Here is a 20,435-nt window from a genome sequence, read left to right on the forward strand (position 1 = left end):
TTTTGTAGTTTATTACAGTTTATTATAGTTTTAGGGCACCCACCGTTTATTACCCTATAAAGGTTTAACCCCCTAATTGCCCGGCGGTGATATAAATTACATTTTTAGGGTCAGATAAGGTCTGCGTCGCCCCAGGCAGCGTCAGGTTAGCGCCAGTACCGCTAAAACCCACGCACGCAGCATACACCTCCCTTAGTGCTATAGTATCTGAGCGGATCGATATCTGATCCGATCAGATCTATACTCCCCAGCAGTTTAGGGTTCCCTGAAACGCAGTGTTAGCGGGATCAGCCCAGATACCTGCTAGCACCTGCGTTTTGCTCCTCGGCCCAGCCCTGCCCAGCCCACCCAAGTGCAGTATCGATCGATAACTGACACTTACAAAACACTAAGCACACATAACTGCAGCGTTCGCAGAGTCAGGCCTGATCCCTGCGATCGCTAACAGTTTTTTGGTAGCGTTTTGATACAGTCGCTGACAGTCAGGAGCTTTTTTGCCTGTGAGTCTCACTAGTGTACCCCTAAATTTAGAGCCCAAAATGGCAAATCGAAGGTACACTAGTGAAGAGGCCTACACGTTTCTGAGTATGACAGATAGTGAAGAGGAAGTCACTCATCTGTCAAGTTCAGGCTCAGAATACGAACCTGTAGAGGACAGCGGCTCCATGACAGATAGCTCTGACGACAGAGTTGTGGTCCCTGCTAAGGTCAGGCGTACCAGACCCCAATCTTCTTCTGTCCTTGAAGTGCAAGAACCGCAGGGCTCTCGTATGGAGCAGAGAAGTACTAGCGCCGCTATTCCTTCTGGTGAACTGGCAAGCACCAGCAGCCTAGTACACCCTGGTCGTACATCCAGCACTGCAGTATCACGTGGTGACGTGGCGAGTCCCATAAGTGCAGTTTAAGCTGGCGAGGTGGCAAGCACTAGTAGTGTCCCGCTGCCACCAAGAAGACAAAGACAGGCCGTCGTGCCCATAGTGCCCTTCCTGCTGCATTGGCCAATCCGAATTGGGAACCCTCCACTTCTGCAGCACCCGTACTTCCCCCTTTCACTGGCCAACCCGGAATTCAGGTGGAAACAGTTGACTTTACGCCACTGGATTTTTATTCACTGTTTTTCACCGAAGATCTCTATAGATCTATTGTGGACCAAAGCAATTTATACGCTGGTCAACACATCGCCGCTAATCCCCAGTCCTCCCTTGCCAGAGATTGGAGACCAATTACGGTCTCCGAATTTAAGACCTTTCTGGGCCTTTCCCTCCTCATGGGGTTGAATAAAAAGAGTAAGTTGCGGTCATATTGGTCCACTGACCCAATTTACCATTCACCCTTGTTCTCTGCTTCCATGGCCAGGGCACGATACGAGCAGATTTTGCGGTTCATGCACTTCAACGACAATGAACTCTGTCGTCCTCGTGGAGACCCTGCATACGATCGGCTCTACAAAATTCGGCCCCTCGTAAACCACTTAAACCAACGTTTTGCAGACTTGTTTACCCCCCATCAAGTTGTCTGCATTGATGAGTCCCTGATTAAATTTTCTGGCCGCTTGTCATTCAAACAGTACCTTCCCAGCAAGCGTGCCAGATACGGGGTCAAGATGTATAAGCTCTGTGACAGGGCCACAGGCTATACATATAGTTTTATGGCTTACGAGGGCAAAGATAGTCACGTAGAGCCGACAAACTGCCCTGACTACATAGGAAGCGCTGGCAATATAGTGTGGGACTTGGTGTCACCCTTATTCGGAAAGGGGTACCACTTGTACGTGGACAATTATTATACGAGCGTGCCACTTTTTAGTCACTTGTTTGATCAGCAGATTGGAGCATGTGGCACCGTGCGACCTAATCGCCGGGGCTTTCCCCAGCGGCTTGTAGATTCCAGCCTTAGGCTGGGGGAGAGAGCCTGCTTGAAGTATAATAATTTGCTCGCTATGAAGTGGAGGGATAAGAATAATGTTTTCATTCTCACCTCCCTTCATGCAGACACGACGACCCAAATTCCTACGGCGACTGGTGTTGTGGAGAAACCCCTCTGTGTCCACGAATACAACCTTAATATGGGAGGGGTGGACCTCAACGACCAGTTGTTGGCGCCGTACCTAGTTGCCTGTAAGGCCAGACGCTGGTACAAAAAAGTGTCTGTTTATTTATTTCAATTGGCTTTGCTGAACGCTCATGTGCTATACAGAGCTTCAGGACAGACTGGATCCTTCCTTAAATTCCAGGAAGAGATCGTCAGAGCCCTTCTGTTTCCAGACGGTGCTCTACCTCACCTTCCCCAACCAAATGCAGTAAGCCGGCTGCATGAGCGGCATTTTCTTTATGCCATCCCGAGTACCCCTACCCAACGAGCCCCCCAAAAAAGATGTCGTGTCTGCAGCAAGCGCAGATTTAGGCGTGACACCCGGTCTTATTGTCCCTCCTGTCCTGGCAATCCTGGTCTTTGCATGGGTGAATGCTTTGAACGCTACCATACATTAGTTGAGTATTAGCGTAGGGTTCAGCACTGCACAGACTAGGCACACTAACACAGGGTCTCCCAAGATGCCATTGCATTTTGAGAGACCCAAACCTGGAACGAGTTACAAAAGTTAAAAGTTACTAAAAAAAAGTGTAAAAAAAAAAATTAAACAAAAATTTAAAAAAATAAAAACAAAAAAAAATATAAAATAAAAAAAACAAAAATAGTTGTTTTATTGTTCGCTCTCTCTCTCTATTCTCGGTCTATTGTTCTGCTCTTTTTTACTCTATTCTATTCTGCAATGTTTTATTGTTATTATGTTTTACCATGTTTGCTTTTCAGATTTTTTTATACTTTACCGTTTACTGTGTTTTTGTTGGTAACCGTTTTCAGGTACGCCATTCAGTTGCAGCGCGGATTTATTTATCTTGACAGCAACAGCGTTTGCTCCCACGATATATAAAGCCGTGACTCCAGCGCTGTCGGAGGTGATTTCACCACCACAGTTACATACTTCAGCATATATGCCGAAGCGTGGGGGCAGCAGTGGGTGGAGGAGCAATTTGCTCCTGCCTTTTGCGGGAGGATGCCCCCATGCTTCGGCATATATACATGGTGCATGTATGCCCATCATTAGAAGTGGGTGGATGAAGGGAGGTATTCTAATGGTGGGCATACCCACCGATCAATATCTTTTTTTCGTTCAGCCCACAGGCTGCATGAAAAAAAAGTTTACAATATATGCCTAACAAGGACCAGCAACGTACTGGTATGTTGCTGGACTTTGAGTGGTTATACCAGAATGATGCCTGCAGGTTTAGGTATCATCTTGATATCATTCTTTTCAGCCAGCGGTCGGCTTTCATGTAAAAGCAATCCTAGCGGCTAATTAGCCTCTAGACTGCTTTTGCAAGCAGTGGGAGGGAATGCCCCCCCCCCCCCACCGTCTTCCATGTTTTTCTCTGGCTTTCCTGTCCCAACAGGGAACCTGAAAATGCAGCCGGTGATTCAGCCAGCTGACCATAGAGCTGATCAGAGACCAGAATGGCTCCAAACATCTCTATGGCCTAAGAAACCGGAAGCTACGAGCATTTCATGACTTAGATTTCGCCGAATGTAAACAGCGCCATTGGGAAATTGGGAAAGCATTTTATCACACCGATCTTGGTGTGGTCAGATGCTTTGAGGGCAGAGGAGAGATCTAGGGTCTAATAGAGCCCAATTTTTTAAAAAAAGAGTACCTGTCACTACCTATTGCTATCATAGGGGACATTTACATTCCCTGAGATAACAATAAAATTAATAAAAAAATAAATAAAAAATGAAAGGAACAGTTTAAAAATAAGATAAAAAAGCAAAAAAATAATAAGCACCCCTGTCCCCCCCTGCTCTCGCGCAAAGGCGAACGCAAGCGTCGGTCTGGCGTCAAATGTAAACAGCAATTGCACCATGCATGTGAGGTATCACCGCGAAGGACAGAACGAGGGCAGTAATTTTAGTAGTACACCTCCTCTGTAAATCTAAAGTGGTAACCTGTAAAGGCTTTTAAAGGCTTTTAAAAATGTATTTATTTTGTCGCCGCTGCGCGTTTGTGCGCAATTTTAAAGCATGTCATGTTTGGTATCCATGTACTCAGCCTAAGATCATCTTTTTTATTTCATCAAACATTTGGGCAATATAGTGTGTTTTAGTGCATTAAAATTTAAAAAAGTGTGTTTTTTCCCCAAAAAATGCGTTTGAAAAATCGCTGCGCAAATACTGTGTGAAAAAAAAATATGAAACACCCACCATTTCAATCTGTAGGGCATTTGCTTTAAAAAAAATATAATGTTTGGGGGTTCAAAGTAATTTTCTTGCAAAAAAAAAATATTTTTTCATGTAATCCAAAATTGTCAGAAAGGGCTTTGTCTTCAAGTGGTTAGAAGAGTGGGTGATGTGTGACATAAGCTTCTAAATGTTGTGCATAAAATGCCAGGACAGTTCAAACCCCCCCCCAAATGACCCCATTTTGGAAAGTAGACACCCCAAGCTATTTGCTGGAAGGCATGTTGAGTCCATGGAATATTTTATATTGTGACACAAGTTGCGGGAAAGAGACAAATCTTTTTTTTTTTTTTTTTTTTTGCACAAAGTTGTCACTAAATGATATATTGCTCAAACATGCCATGGGAATATGTGAAATTACACCCCAAAATACATTCTGTTGCTTCTCCTAAGTATGGGGATACCACGTGTGGGACTTTTTGGGAGCCTAGCCGCACATGGGACCCCGAAAACCAAGCACCGCCTTCAGGCTTTCTAAGGGCGTAAATTTTTGATTTCACTCTTCACTGCCTAGCACAGTTTCGGAGGCCATGGAATGCCCAGATGGCACAACCCCCCCCCCCAAATGACCCCATTTTGGAAAATAGACACCCCAAGCTATTTGCTGAGAGGTATAGTGAGTATTTTGCAGACCTCACTTTTTGTCACAAACTTTCGAAAATTGAAAAAAGAAAAAAAAAATACATTTTTCTTGTCTTTCATTTTCAAAAACAAATGAGAGCTGCAAAATACTCACCATGCCTCTCAGCAAATAGCTTGGGGTGTCTACTTTCCAAAATGGGGTCATTTGGGGGGGTTTTGTGCCATCTTGGCATTTTATAGCCTTCAAAACTGTGATAGGAAGTGAGGAGTGAAATCACAACTTAACGCCCTTAGAAATCGAGAAGCCAGTGCTTGGTTTTCGGGGCCCCGTATGCGGCTAGGCTCCCAAAAAGTCCCACACATGTGGTATCCCCGTATGTGTTATTCCACATATGCCCATGGCATGTTTGAGCAATATATCATTTAGTGACAACTTTGTGCAAAAAAAAAAAAAAAAAAAATTGTCACTTTCCCGCAACTTGTGTCAAAATATAAAATATTCCATGGACTCAACATGCCTCTCAGCAAATAGCTTGGGGTGTCTACTTTCCAAAATGGGGTCATTTGGGGGGGGTTTGTGCCATCTTGGCATTTTATGGCCTTCAAAACTGTGATAGGAAGTGAGGAGTGAAATCAAAAAGTTATGCCCTTAGAAATCCTGAAGGCGGTGCTTGGTTTTCGGGGCCCCGTACGCGGCTAGGCTCCCAAAAAGTCCTAAACATGTGGTATCCCCGTACTCAGGAGAAGCAGCAGAATGTATTTTGGGGTGTAATTCCACATATGCCCATGGCATGTTTGAGCAATATATCATTTAGTGACAACTTTTTGTAAATATATTTTTTTTTTTTTTTTGTCATTATTCAATCACTTGGGACAAAAAAAATAAATATTCAATGGGTTCAACATGCCTCTCAGCAATTTCCTTGGGGTGTCTACTTTCCAAAATGGGGTCATTTGGGGGGGGTTTGTACTGCCCTGCCATTTTAGCACCTCAAGAAATAACATAGGCAGTCATAAACTAAAAGCTATGTAAATTCCAGAAAATGTACCCTAGTTTGTAGACGCTATAACTTTTGCGCAAACCAATAAATATACGCTTATTGACATTTTTTTTACCAAAGACATGTGGCCGAATAAATTTTGGCCTAAATGTATGACTAAAATTGAGTTTATTGGATTTTTTTATAACAAAAAGTAGAAAATATCATTTTTTTTCAAAATTTTCGGTCTTTTTCCGTTTATAGCGCAAAAAATAAAAACCGCAGAGGTGATCAAATGCCATCAAAAGAAAGCTCTATTTGTGGGAAGAAAAGGACGCAAATTTCGTTTGGGTACAGCATTGCATGACCGCGCAATTAAAAGTTAAAGCGACGCAGTGCCAAATTGGAAAAAGACCTCTGGTCCTTAGGCAGCATAATGGTCCGGGGCTCAAGTGGTTAAAAAGAACTATATTTATTTTTCCAAAAGTACGAATCCCTCAGCTGATGCAAACCCATAGAATGCTACTTACAATCCCTTACCCCAACCTGCAGTAAACTACCAATAAACACATGTATTCCTTACAAAAACTTCTCAGCGAACCTCCCTGTTTTTTTTTTATCCACTTCGCCCACTTATCTCTATCCAGGTCGGCATCTATCTCTGGCCTAGTATCTTCAACTTCGCCCTTCTTTAAGATGTAAGTTTCATTGACCATTATTAACCAATCTCGAATGCTTGGGCCCGCGGCCTCTTGCCACTTTTTTGGTATTAAACTTTTTGCCAAATTTAGTAGAACCGGTATTTAGAGAAGCATTATACTTGCTGATGTGGCCTTCAGTTCCATGGAACAAACATACCCAAGGGTCCTCCTTAATCTCGGAACCCGTTATCACCTGTATGATCTTTAACACCTCCTGCCAGAATTTTTTAATAATTGGGCACTCCCACCATAGGTGGGCCATCGTTCCCCTGACGGAGCATCCCCTTCCAACAGTTTCCGGATGTTTCCGGTAGAAGCTTATTTATTCTATCTGGGGTCATGTACCATCTGGCAAGGCATTTAAAATTTGCCTCCATCGTTCTCATGTCCACTGCTGATTTATGTGTTGCGTTGAGTCTGGCCTCCCATGTCACTCCGCTAGATGTAGGTCCCAATTCAGTTTCCCATTTATTGAAATATAATGGTTTCGCTACTTCACCCTCATCCCACGTTATTTTATATAGTTCTTTTGTTTTCCTTATTACTCTATCCTTCAGGAACAAATTCTCCAATGGCCTAAGGTTCTTCTTATCTCTAATAGGGCCAGGGAGACTTTTAATAAAGAGCACCAACTGGTTATATCGCCATGTGTCAATTTTCATTAGGTCCTTGAGGAGGTCTAATTCCTGAAGTGACTATTTTACCATTTTTCATAACATCTATCAGTTGCGTATCATTTTTTTTTTATCCAATTCCCTCCCACTTCCCTCAACCCTGGTGGAAAAAACTGATTATTTTTAAGCAAATAAACAGTGAATTAAACCCCCATGCTTTTTGTGTGTGTAGCTGATCTCATATCTTTAAAGTGTGTTATAATGTGTGGGTTTGGGCCTAACTTCCTAAAATGTGGGGGATTCCAAATTAAACGGTGTAATTTTGCATTACTCATATCTTTTTCTAGGTTTACCCATCTTTTATCTATCTGTTCTTTTCCCCAATCTAACACCCGTGATACTATGGCTCTATGATATTTTTTAAAGTCTGGAAGTGCCAGTCCACCCTGTGCTTTATCCCTGCTCAGGACCTTATAGGCGATCAGTGGCTTCTTATTTTTCCAAATGAATCTGGTAACAATATTATTCAATACCCTGAAAAAGGGCTGTGCTAGCGGGATCGGAAGAAGCTGCATTTTATACAGGATCTTCAGGGCCAGGGTCATTTTAACAGTATTTACTCGTCCGATCCAAGAGATCGGGAGGTGCATACTTTTTTTAGTTTCCTGCTTGATCTCATCAAGGAGTGGGATGAAGTTTAAGAGATACATTTTCCTTAAGGAATTTGCTAATGTGACTCCCAGGTAACTAATTTTTTTTACTCCACAGAAAATGAAATATTTCCTTAAGTTTGGTTACTTCTTGTCCATCAATGTTGATGTTTAGAACTACTGCCTTACTAAGGTTGACCTTATAATTTGATAGCTCTCCGTATCTCCTCAGAGTGACCAGAAGGTTGGGGAGAGAAATCTTCGGTTTAACCATGTAAAACAGTACATCATCGGCAAAAGCCGAAAGCTTGTGTTAATCTCTCCCCACCACGCATCCACATATGTCCGGGTTCTTTCGAATCGAAGCTAGTAAAGGTTCCAGGGTCAATACGAACAAAAGGGGGGACAGAGGGCAGCTCTGCCTGGTCCCATTTTCCATTTTGAACTCTGCTGACGGAGTACCATTCACCCTGACAAATGCCGAGGGAGATTTATACAATGCTTTAATGCAATTCACCATGGTACCCCCAAAACCGACTGCCCTCAATGTCCTCAACATGAAACCCCAGTCTACTCTGTCGAAGGCTTTCTCTGCGTCAATCGACATAAGTAGACCGGGGGTCCCCTTCACCTTCATCACATCCATCACCAGGAGCGACCTAACGCCATTGTCCCTCCCCTCTCTCCCTGGTATAAAGCCCGTCTGATCTGGGTGGATACAGTACGACATTTTGTTTTTTAATCTGCTGGCTAGTACCTTGGCATATAATTTAATATCTGCGTTCAGCAAAGCTATCGGCCTATAGCTCGAGCACAGCGAGCTATCTTTCCCTTCCTTCGGTATTAATGTCACTAACGCAGTCAGTGCCCCCTCACATATAGCTCTTCCTGGCCCCCTATCCCGTTCCAAATCTGACAAAGCTTGGGGATCAGGGACTCCTTAAATTTTTTATAGAAATGGGATGTAAAACCGTCTGGCCCTGGACTCTTGCCAAAGGGAGAAGCTTTCAAGGCCCTCTCAATCTCTTCTACTGTAATCGGTCCATCCAGTTCTTTTGCCTCACTGTCCGAGAGACTTGGTAAACCTGCCTCTCTTATAAACTCATCCATCTTCTCCTCTCTTTCCGGGGTACCTAACCCACCTTGCCTAACCTTATAAAGGGATGCAAAGTATCTCCGAAATTCCTCCGCTATGTCTCTGGAGGTATAATTTAGTACCCCCTTTTTATTTTGGATCCTATCTATAAAGTTGGTCCCTCCTTTCCTTTTCAGTGTTTTTGCCAGATACTTCCTCACCTTATTACTCCATCTAAATCTGCAGAAGTGAAGCAGCCGAGAGATAGTCTAAATTCAAGTTCCATCCAGAAGTACCTGAAGGAAGCAAACCCAGGAAGCCCAAAGAATCCAGCTCAAGAAAGCAAACAGCAAAGCGGGAAGGACAAGAAGAAAGATTAAAGCAAGAGTCAAGGTGTTCACGGTGGAACACCCGGGGAGTAAAGGAAAGACACCGGCCCAGCAGAAGATAGTACTATGGAATCTCTACCAACAAAAACCGAATTACTGGAAATGTTCACCAAATTGGAAAACGTAATCAAATCAGAAATCCTCAACGTTAGAACTGATATGGGCCATTTGCTGAAGCGAGTAGAAATAGCGGAGGAGGCCTCAGAGAAACAGAATCAAGAAATAATCGAATTAAAACAACAAGTAAAAAATCTGCAATTGGCCCAACGAGATATGCTCTATAAATTAGAAGAGCAAGAAAATCAAAGTCGCAGACAATCAAAACTTGAGATTGCGTGCTCTACCAGAACATGGCGAAGATCTGCCCACCAAAATGAAAGCTATTTTCAATCCAATCCTAGACAGAGGCCCAAATGAAGAACTGAAGATTGATCGGGTCCATAGGTTAAGGAAACCCCCAAGCGTCAGTGAAGATACACCTAGAGACATTATTATCAGGTTCCACCATTATGAAGATAAAGCAAGAATATGGTGCAATCTCAGAAAAGTGCAGCCTGTAAAGTTCGATGGCGCAGTGATCCAGTTCTTTGCCGATATTTCGGCAGGGATGCTAGCCAGGAGACACCAGCTAAGACCGCTGCTGGAAGAGTTGAGGAAGGCAATTATAAAATACAGCTGGGGTTTCCCTACTTCATTGAACGTTGTGAAAGCGGGCAGAACAGTCAGATTGAAACACTTAGATTGCTTGCAAGATTTCTGTAGCGAGCTTAATATTCCGGTACCAGTTATGCCTAATTAGAAGGAAGGTACACCTGATGGTTGCCCGGTTTCCAAGGACATTGAACGTTGTAACTAGGCTAGTGATTCTGAATTTGAGGGGAGATGGGGGGTGGGGCGGGGCTCTGGGTGGGGGGGAAATGGCGGTCCTTCGGCCGCCCACTCGCCCTGTTCCCCCCCCCCTCCCCCATCGAATGGGGGGGGAGCAGGATGACTGTGGCATCCCGTTGTCAGAGTCACACCCCAATGATTTGGCTAGTCGCAGGCAGAAATCAATGGCGATTCTCTGCTGCGGACTTGTTGCCAGGTATTGGCTGGCAGGGAGAGGGGGGAAGGAGGGTGGGGAGGGGGGTGGGTGCTGGGGGGGAGGCTTGGGTAGGAAGAGGGGGGGTTCTAGTCCTGCAGAGGCTCCGCATATGGGTTCATAAAGTAACAAGCGCCTCCATAATGCAGTTCTATTCAAAGAATAAATGACAGAGTTCACTTGCCTGACATATAATGTAAAAGGGTTGAATTCCCCTCTCAAGAGACATAAGGTGTTAAGAGAATTAGAGCACCTCAATGTTGACATTGCGTTTCTACAGGAGACCCATCTCTCTCAGGACATACACGTTAGATTGTTTTCCAAATGCTTCCCCAACTGGTTCTATAGTGACTCCCCTATTAAGAGGACCAAAGGGGTGGCAATAGGGTTCTCAAAAAGGACCAAGTTTGCGCTCTTGGAGAGGAGCGCAGACCAGGAGGGCTGTTACCTCTTTTTAAAGGTGAGGGTTGGTGAAAGGGTTTTTACTTTGGCAAATGTATACTGCCCTAATAAAAACTCAATTGAATACCTGTCTCAGGTCCTGAACAAGTTGATGGATTTTAGAGCAGGCAAGGTGATTTTGGCAGGTGATCTTAATTTTTGCTTAGAACCAACATTGGACAGTACATCGAGATTACTGGGAGTTAGTAGGAAACTCTTAAAAAAAAAATAGGGCAGAAATTGCAGGGTTGCCAATTGATCGATGCATGGAGAGTCCAGCATGCGAAGGATAGGGACTATACTTTTTTTTCCTCAGTCCATGGGACCTATTCAAGGCTCGATTATTTTATGGTAGATCATAGTTTATTGGATTATGTGAAGAAGGATACGAAAATCGGAGCCACCACACTGTCTGACCATGCCCCAGTTTTGCTGAAGGTGGGGATCTCGGGACTCCGGAAGCCCCCATTCTCATGGCAGTTGGATGAAAAGCTCATCGAGAACCCCATTATTAGTAGCAAAATACAGGAAGAAATAGATGGGTTTTTCTCAATAAACAATACTGGTGAGATTTCTGGATCAGTCCTGTGGGAAGCGTTAAAAGCTTATTTAAAGGGGCATCTTGATCTCAATAGGGGCTAATGAGAAAAAAGAAAGTTTAAAAAAGAAAGCAGAACTCATAGAAGAAATACACCACCTTGAACAATTACATAAGGCCGCTAATGGTAGTCACAACTTGCTCCTACATCAACTAATAACAAAAAGAGAAGAACTAAAAGATTTAATGGAGATTGAATCTAAGCGTATCTTAAACAAAAATGTAAAAAGAAAAGAATCAGCTTTTACCGCAAAACTATATTAGCGGTAAAAATGATTTACAGGCAACTCCAGCTGGAGGGTTAAAAAATACATTAGCAAAAGAGCAGATGAAAGGACGGATGAAACTGTAAAAAAGAAGGGTAAAAGACCTGTCCATGTTAGCTCCCCCCCAGCACCCGTGAAATACTTAGCTGAGCTTGATCTAGATCCAGTACTGCGTCCTTCTACAACAGCGCTGCTCTTGTCTCCCCTCTCTCACAGGAGGCTCAGCAGCAGTGAGCCACTGGCTCCTGCTGTTGTCACTCATATCCTGTTAGCAAAGCGCGGGGAGAAGTAGTGAGCCCGCACAAGTGTCCCCATAGCAATTGGCTTACTATGGGGGCACTCGGAAGACAGGAACGCTGGAGGGGGAAGAAAAGGAGGACTGGGACTGCTCTGTGCAAAACCATTGCAGACAGCAGGTAAGTATTACATGTTTATTATTTTAGAAAATAAACAGTTTACAATCACTTGAAGTGTAACATACCCACTGATATCCTTTGCACAAGGTCTACACAGGACTGCACAGTATGTGTGAGGATAAACCGCATCCGCACCTTCAGGATCAGCTTCTCTGGCAGTTTTTACCCCCCTATCCAAGTGTGTTGGTCATCCTGGTCGCCCCAGCTGAACCAGGCTCCTCAGTGCGGGAATAATCACATTCCATGCTGGTTGTCAGGTGGCTTGCCTGCATGCATCCTTCTCTGGTTCACCACCACCCAGCCCGCTGTCTCCCCGTGATCCGTGCAGTGTTTCTTTTTCCCTTTTATAAGTTGAACAGATGGACTTGTGTTTTTTTTTTTTTTTTTTTCAACCTAACTATGTAACAGTCTGTGGATTCCCCCTCACCTCCTCCACTGTGGTCCAAAACATCCATGTAAGTTTTAGCTAATGCTTAATAAATAAACTTTTAGAATTCATGGTCCAGATCTTCCCTCGATCATTTAGATCAACAGCTGCAAATCATACACTCGAACTTGTGTTTCCAATTTTTATGAAACTTTATGACAGTTGACAGTTGAGTTGCAGCCTCTTCATATGCATGAATAATTCCTTTCAGCAGTCCATTGTGAGTGCTTGAGTTAGTGTCTTATGGCAATGTTTCTCAACTCCAGTCCTCAAGTACCCCCAACAGTAGGGGTGCACATCTTCACTGGTCTCACGATTCGATTAAGATTATCTGGTCAATGATTCGATTCGATTCCACAATGCATCACAATTATCGACGAGCTCCCACTTCCGCTTGGGCCGCCTAGGCGGCCCTTCCACCCTGCAATCTTCTGGGACACATCACAGTTCCCAAAAGATTGCCCGGCTATGCAGGAAAGCGCAGTGAAGCTGCGAGCTGTCACAGCCGTATGCCCACAGTAGTACTGCTGGCGCTGTGGACAGGCGGGGGAGAGAATGGAGGATTTGGGTGGCCACGTCGCTGGATTGTGGGACAGGTGAGTGTCTTTTTATTAAAAGTCAGAAGATGCACTTTTTTTGTAGCTGCTGACTTTTAATAAAACAAAAAATTGACTGGAACTCCGCTTTGAATTAAAAATAACCTCACTCCCTTAAAAAGTGCACTAATCTGGTGCACTACAGGGTACAGGCATTCACACACACGGCTGCTTGGAGGTCAGAAGGGATTACAATCCACAGATGACAAACAGCCCTGTGAAGTTCCCTGTTCTGTGCTGACCAGTGGCAGCTGGTGCTCAAAATTTTGGGGGGGCGCAAACAAACTGAAAAATACTGAACCTCCTCCATCAAACGCAGCCAGTTGTACCCATTAAATGCTGCCATCACTAACCCCCCCCCCCCACAATGCACGGGCCACCACTGGTGCTTACAGTTCCTTGGCACTCCTGTTCGCACCTTCCAGCACACTAGGAGTTAACAGTGGAATATGCACAGGATAGCCAGGGACCTGTCAGCACGGAGCGAGAGGTGTAAGGTTACTGTTGTTAAAATGACTTTCTTTTAAAAAAATTCTGTGTTATAATGGATGATGTGCCCCGCTGTATGTGCTTTTTAAAAAACTATGTCACTTCATACCGAATTTCACTGTAGTACGATATATCCCCCTCATGTGACTCCCGTCCCATCCCATCCTGTCCCGCCCCTCTCCTTTCCTCTCCTCTCCTCTCCTCTCCTCTCCCCTCTCACGTCTCCTGACGTCAGCAGGGAATTCTCAGCCCCGCCCGCTGACTATAATATCAGAAGAGAGGCGGACGGGACTGAGAATTCCCCGCTGACGTCAGGACTCAGGAGAGCGGAGAGGGGCGGGACGGGAGTCACATGAGCGGGATATATCGTACTACAGTGAAATTCGGTATGAAGTGACATCGTTTTTTAAAAAGCACATACAGTACAGCGGGGCACATCATCCATTGTAACACAGAATTTATTAAAAGAAAGCAATTTTAAAAATACGCTCCGAGTGCTCTCCCGGGAGGGGAGGGGTTAGTCGCCATGACGTTACCCACAATCGATTTTCCGGTCCTTATGCATCGATGCCGCATCGGGGACACCCGAATCGCGATGCATCGATGCAACAATTAATTTCAGCACCCCTACCCAACAGGTCATGTTTTCAGGCTTTCCATTATTTTGCACAGATGATTTGATCAGTTTCACTGCCTTAGTAATTACCACAGCCATTTCATCTGAGGAAAATTCTGAAAACATGACCTGTTGGGGGTATTTGAGGACTGGAGTTGAAAAACATTGTCTTATGACACTTGTTTTTTGTTTCCACAAATAAGCATATTGGTTTTTCCATCTACTGAACTTGCTTTTTTTGTACAAAAAAAATCCACAAAAACATATTTCATATCAGCACTTACAGGAAAAAGTGTAACATTTATCACATGTCTAGGGCCTACCTTTCATCTGGTTGTTCAATGTGACAACTGCATCTGCTACACCTTCACCTTCTGGTCCATTTAAAACTCGACCAGTAACAGAGAAACCCATTACATGAAAGACAGGCTAGAATGGTAGGAATGGCAAAGGGGAAAATATTATCCTAATCAACCAGTGGATAAACAAAATTGTTTTTAAATGAAACAGAACAAATTTACCATCTTTAATAAGCAATGCAGGAAAATCTAAATTACCGTATTTATCGGTGTATAACACATACCCCAAGTTTAGGAGGGAAGTTTAAGGAAAAAAAACTTACATTTTAAATGCCCATCAGTGTCCATCTGCAGCCTTGCCCATCACTGCGGAATGATCAGTGTCCAGCCGCAGCCTTGCCCATCACTGCAGAATGATCAGTGTCCATCTGCAGCCAGCCTGTCCCAAGTGTCCAGCTTTATCGTTTTTAAATGTTGCCGCCGAGATAGAGCCAGGTGTCCTGTGTACTCTGCTCCTCTCGCAGTCCCGCCCAGTTCCGCCCCTTGGCCCGGCTCCTATGATGGACATAACACAGGTCCAATGGCAGAACTGGGCGTGGCAGAACTGGGCGTGACAGCGAGCGGAGCCTAGCCAAGTACACTCGGCTCGGTCTATTTCGGCGGCGCTCGCTCCTCTTCCCCTCACAGAAAGCAGGGATCGGCGTATAACACGCACCCACGATTTTCCCCTGATTTTAAGGGGAAAAGAGTGCGTGTTATACACCAATAAATACGGTATTGCAACTTACTGATTCAGCTAGTCTTTAAAATGATTTGCCCTTCACTCATTTTTATTACAATTATATTTTCTGTTATCGTTTTACCTCTAATCTGAGACTGTCATGTTCAACAGTGAAATCCAGTCTGGATGGAGCAACATCAAAAGTAATTCTCTCCCCTCTGTAAAATGGGATCTGCAGAATAGAAGAATGCTTTATTTGATAACGTAGCTTACTATCACTACTATTAGCTTACTATAATTTGATAGCATACACTAAATAAATGCTGCTTGCCTAGTCACAGAACATGAATGTCAAAATATAATAAAAAAATAAAAAGTAGCCTCTTTTCAAACTTCTAGTTTGAAAGTCACTGTCAACATGTAAATTATTTATATTTCTGTGCTGTCATGCATTCTGCCCACATTACCTGAAAATTTCTCCCCCTAAATTCAATCGTATATAAATATTTAAAGTTGAAAATTAGGTGCCGATAGATCACTTGATGCTGGCCCCTTTTGCAGGTATAGCTATGGAAAACATTACAAAAAAGGAGACACAAAAGAGTTAAATGTACAAGGATAGTGTCTCCACTTATCTCCTTGATATTCTCATTTCTTCCTTGGCATCAGCAGTTGTAAACCTGAGCACTGTCAGCTACTACAGTTTTCCCCTCTAAGCCCAAGTTCACACTAATGCGGTGCAGGAAACCTTGCGATTCGTGTGTATTTCCTGAACTACAGTCATACCGCACTGCCCTTCAGATCCACAGTGGGTGTCAGTGCAATATTAACAGCACCCCAAACACAGGTCGTAAATGTAGTGTGTTTGTCGGCAGTGAATTGTACTGGATCACATGGCACAAAAGTACTATGCGATCCAGTTGCAGTGTGGTTCCAAAATTGGTGCATGCATAACTTTGGTGTGAAGCAGTGTCATTTGAGCCCATTCAAAATGAATGGGCTCAAATCGCACTACACTTAATCGCATGTGAATTGAACAATCTGGTTCCTGTGTGATTTACATGTGGTGTGAACCAAGGCTTAGTGAGCTAAGACATACAATCAAGGCTGGAATTGAACACATTTGAATTACAAAAAAAAAAAAAAGCAACGTATCGTTTTTGAGACTAAGGCAGCCCATACATTAATCTTTTTTTTCATTCAACCAGCAAGTTAAAAAAAAAAAAAAAAAAAAAATCAGATTTTCCATCCACACATTCGAAGTGGATGGGGGAATCACTTCCACTGTGCGATTGTATTCTGATGGTGGGGAGCCTTCCCCACTGTCAAAATACAATGATCAGTGCTGCCTGCTATAGCTGGCAGCACTGATCGATCCTGGAAAACCTGACAGTCTGGATGAACAAAAGTCGATAAAATATAAAGAGGCCTCTGGTCTGTGCTGTAAAGCGTGCCCTGCCCAGCACAGACCAACGCATAGTGGTGTGAACAGGCCCTAAAAACTTCATGTGGAATCCCCAGATTTGGAGATTTACTGAAACAGCTACAAAAAAAATGTAGCTACTGAGCACCTACAGAGCTGCTGCTACAGTGAATATTTATATATGGCGGTCCAGTATTACATCAGACTATACATCAAATGCTGGGGTGAAGCTCCAGGATTTGGTGTGAAGCATGACACTGCTAGCAGCTGATAATGATTGCAGGACAGTGAAAGTACAACTATAGTCATAATCTACAAGCAAAACCTCAGCATTTTGCAGTAGAATTCAATGTATTAATGCATTCACCTGGTTTGTTTTTGCACTACAAGACTTCCCATTAAAGCATCAGCCAGACCGAACAAGGGCAGGGTTATTCAGTGCTTCCCTGTACTACCAGAAAGTGCTGGAAGGGACACCTCCCAACATTCCCACCAATTTTCCACTACAGTAAGGAGTTGTCTGTGGTAGGCTCCCTGGCAGCCCTGTGGTAAGGTTAATCATACAGTGCTGGGCAGGATCAGTCTTTGGTGGGTAGTCTTACATGTGCTATGCAGTATATGTGTGGTACTGAATACAAAGCGATTCATGTGCGTTTCTCTAGAGGCCTATACCACATGACCACATTGCATCACACTGTAGTCTGAGATAGCTCAACTAATGCAAAAGGTGGCACCAGGTATTCAAGAAGACGGAAGAAGCATTATGACCGCAACAGGGGAAGTAAAACAAACAAAAAAAAAAAAAAACTCAGTCTTGGGACACAACAAGAAAAAGGTAAAATCTATGACTTTGCAATTATTATTAAATTAGCAAAATTACCCATAAGCATTATCCGGAGCTGTAGAATAGGATTTCTTTTTGATGTGAAGAAGATTGTCAGCATCAGTGTCTTGATCCAGCAGAATTTGAAAGAAATGTCCTATAGCCTAAGGACATCAAGCCAAATTTTGCAAACTCTGTAGGTACTTGCTGGTGGTCATCAACCCTTTTGACCCTGCTAGTAACAGGGGAACCCACATTTAACTCTTGGGGAAGAGGAGTGGGCACACTCAGAAGAACTAGGTACCAAAGGAGTAAAGTCTTCTTCCCTGGCTAATCCACTGTGGCAGGTGAAACTTGCGTTAGGAGCACAATTTGACACTGCAGATAACCGGGGAAAATCCTCTTAACCTAGCCAGTAAAAGTCCAACCATCATTTTTTTTTTTTTTTTTTTTTTTTTTTAAAACAGAAATTAAGATGTCCTACCTTCTAGGTCACCAAGCTAGAACTAAAAACTCTGCCTTCCTGTGCAAAGGGACATAACACACACTCCAGGTATATGTTGTACCCTCATTAAAACATTTGCAGAAAAACTGATGCAGGACTACTGTAATAATGCATAGCCCTTGTTAGCAAGTTTAGACACTAAAGCTTGCCATGGTAAGATCCAGCTAAGAAGCGATTAAAAGTGACACTGTAGCTAAAATGCAGATGGTTCATCAGACAGGAAAAATCCTTATACTTACCACACTGTAATCCCCACTTGGTAGCGACAGGAATGTAAAAGATCCATCATCCTTAGATGTGACATGACACAGATAGGAAATCATCACATCTTTACCCTGAAAGCTCTCGATTGGTACCAGATTGCAGCCCAAAATATCCTAAAATATCAAAAACATAGGTAGGCAAAACCAGCAAATTGTATATAAATGATTAAAAAAAAAAAAAAAAAGGGGGTGTAGGTAAACATAACTAATTAGCTATTATGCTATTATCAAATAGCATTAGACATGAAGAAGATGCTTGGATAAACTACAAAACATTTTTAAATTTACAGAACAAGTGCAGATAAATGTAACTGACAGCTACTAGCTATAACAATGTACCCAATTTATTATTTAACTGACTCTTCCACATTGACAAAAAGGGATAAAGAATGCAACTTGTTGCATCCTCAAAAAAACTGCAGGTGACAAAAAGGCCGACTAAACTGTGCAAGGCTGTTTATAAAGTATATGTAGACCAAAACAATAATCTATAAGCTTATGACCCCTTTCACACTGAGGCATTTTTTCAGGTGCTTTTTGGATAAAAAAAGCGCCAGTAAAGAGCCTGATAAACGCCTCTCAAGCCTCCCCAGTGTGAAAGCTTGAGTGCTTTCACACTGGGGCAGTGCGCTTGCAGAACCGAAAAAAAAAGTCCTGCAAGCAGCATCTTTGGGGCGGTGTATACACCGCTCCTCCACCGCCCCTGCCATTGAAATCAATGGGCACCGCTGCCAAAGCGCCTGCAAATGCTTCGACAGCGGCAGTTTACGGGCGATTTTAACCCTTTCCTCAGCCGCTAGCGGGGTTAAGAACTAGCGGCGCTTTACTGCTAATGCGGCCCACGATGTAGTGTGAAAGGGCTCTTAATGTGTGAATGTAACTTTTGAAATAAATTGCAATACTTTTCAGGCAATTTCAGTTTTAGGTTGACAATGCTCTGTCACTGCCTCCCAATTGTACTCTTCCATGTTCAGCCTGTCACACAAGCTTGCGATGGAGATTACAAGTGGTCATTTCAGTACACATTAGGTAGGCACGGTCCTCTGTTCTCATCAAAAAAAAAAAAAAAACCCCAATGCTGAGAAATTTCATGCAGCTATTGCTGGAGTGTATGCACATCGACTGGGAGTGCCTGCAATAATGCTGAAAGAAATCAGCATCACCAACACCATAAAAAGACCAAAAAAAGGCAGTTCTAGCATGCAGTCCATTGTGTAGTGGTGGTGCCCTGTATCGATTAACCACAAAGTTTTTTTTTTTTTTGTTAACTTTACTGAAAAGTCACAAAAAATTCCATTTCATTTATATCAATGCATCATTGTGGTGCAGCAAGATGCGCGGACATAAGGTGAGGTACACGTTTGCATTTTTAAGCACTGCAGCACAACACACGTCAAAAGTAGCAGTGTACTTTGAAGAGAGCAGATAGAAAACAATTGTTTTCTACATGTCCTGGCACTGACTGATATGGTGTGAGGGGGCCCTCAAGGTTGACATTTACATCAAGCAAAGTTAAACAAAAAATAAAAAAAAAAAAAAAAAGGAAAAAAAGTCATTGGTAGGTAAAAAGAGTTAAGCTGTATGATTAAATTGTTAAAGAACTTCATAAAGATGTAACCTACAGGGTCCTCAGACTTAACAGTAATGTGTACTTACCTCCATGCCATCCATTGCTGCATATTCAGCCAAGCAGCCAGTCATGCTACAACCTGAGCAGACCTAAATTATGTTCTAAGCATAGGTCATTTACTTTGTTGCCATACCTCTCTTTTGATGGTTGATGAAAACAGTAGAAACATGACCCCTTTCATTGGTTCCCCATCACTACGAACTGAACCAGAAACATCATAACCAGCAACAATAAGAGGGCTAGAAGCATGTGCATTGGAATGCATCACCTGAACCACTGTGGATGCCTAAAGTAGAAAGCAGTAAAGAAAAAAAACACATTTGTATCTGAAAAAGACAAATAAAAATATTTTGGAAGAATGTTTAGATATCCAACTAACACATGACTGCTTAATTTTCTAAGGTGTACTAGAAAAACAACAATTGTAACCAAATAAGGCAACATCTCTGACTTTCATTCTTGAAGTCCTCATACAGCACATCAATCTTCGGTACCTCTTCTGATGCAGGAAGGACTTCTGTTCCTCCAAAATGGTGAAGACAAAAAACAGTACCTAG

At 43.1% G+C, this 20,435-nt stretch overlaps 1 protein-coding gene across 2 annotated transcripts in view; it reads right to left on the reverse strand.

The window, feature by feature from the left end:
- Nucleotides 1–20,435, reverse strand: part of LOC141101794 (BOS complex subunit NOMO3-like) — a 365,568-nt gene that overhangs the window by 240,874 nt on the left and 104,259 nt on the right. For both annotated transcript variants that reach the window (XM_073591128.1, XM_073591127.1), the window contains 4 exons: nucleotides 20,012–20,164; nucleotides 18,225–18,362; nucleotides 15,377–15,466; nucleotides 14,538–14,643 (listed from right to left, as the gene is read on the reverse strand). In XM_073591128.1, coding sequence (XP_073447229.1) covers nucleotides 14,538–14,643; nucleotides 15,377–15,466; nucleotides 18,225–18,362; nucleotides 20,012–20,164 — 487 coding nt within the window. The remainder of the gene's footprint in view (nucleotides 1–14,537; nucleotides 14,644–15,376; nucleotides 15,467–18,224; nucleotides 18,363–20,011; nucleotides 20,165–20,435) is intronic.

The sequence above is a fragment of the Aquarana catesbeiana genome, linkage group LG06 (genome assembly GCF_042186555.1).
Source record: "Aquarana catesbeiana isolate 2022-GZ linkage group LG06, ASM4218655v1, whole genome shotgun sequence".
Lineage (NCBI taxonomy): Eukaryota > Metazoa > Chordata > Amphibia > Anura > Ranidae > Aquarana > Aquarana catesbeiana.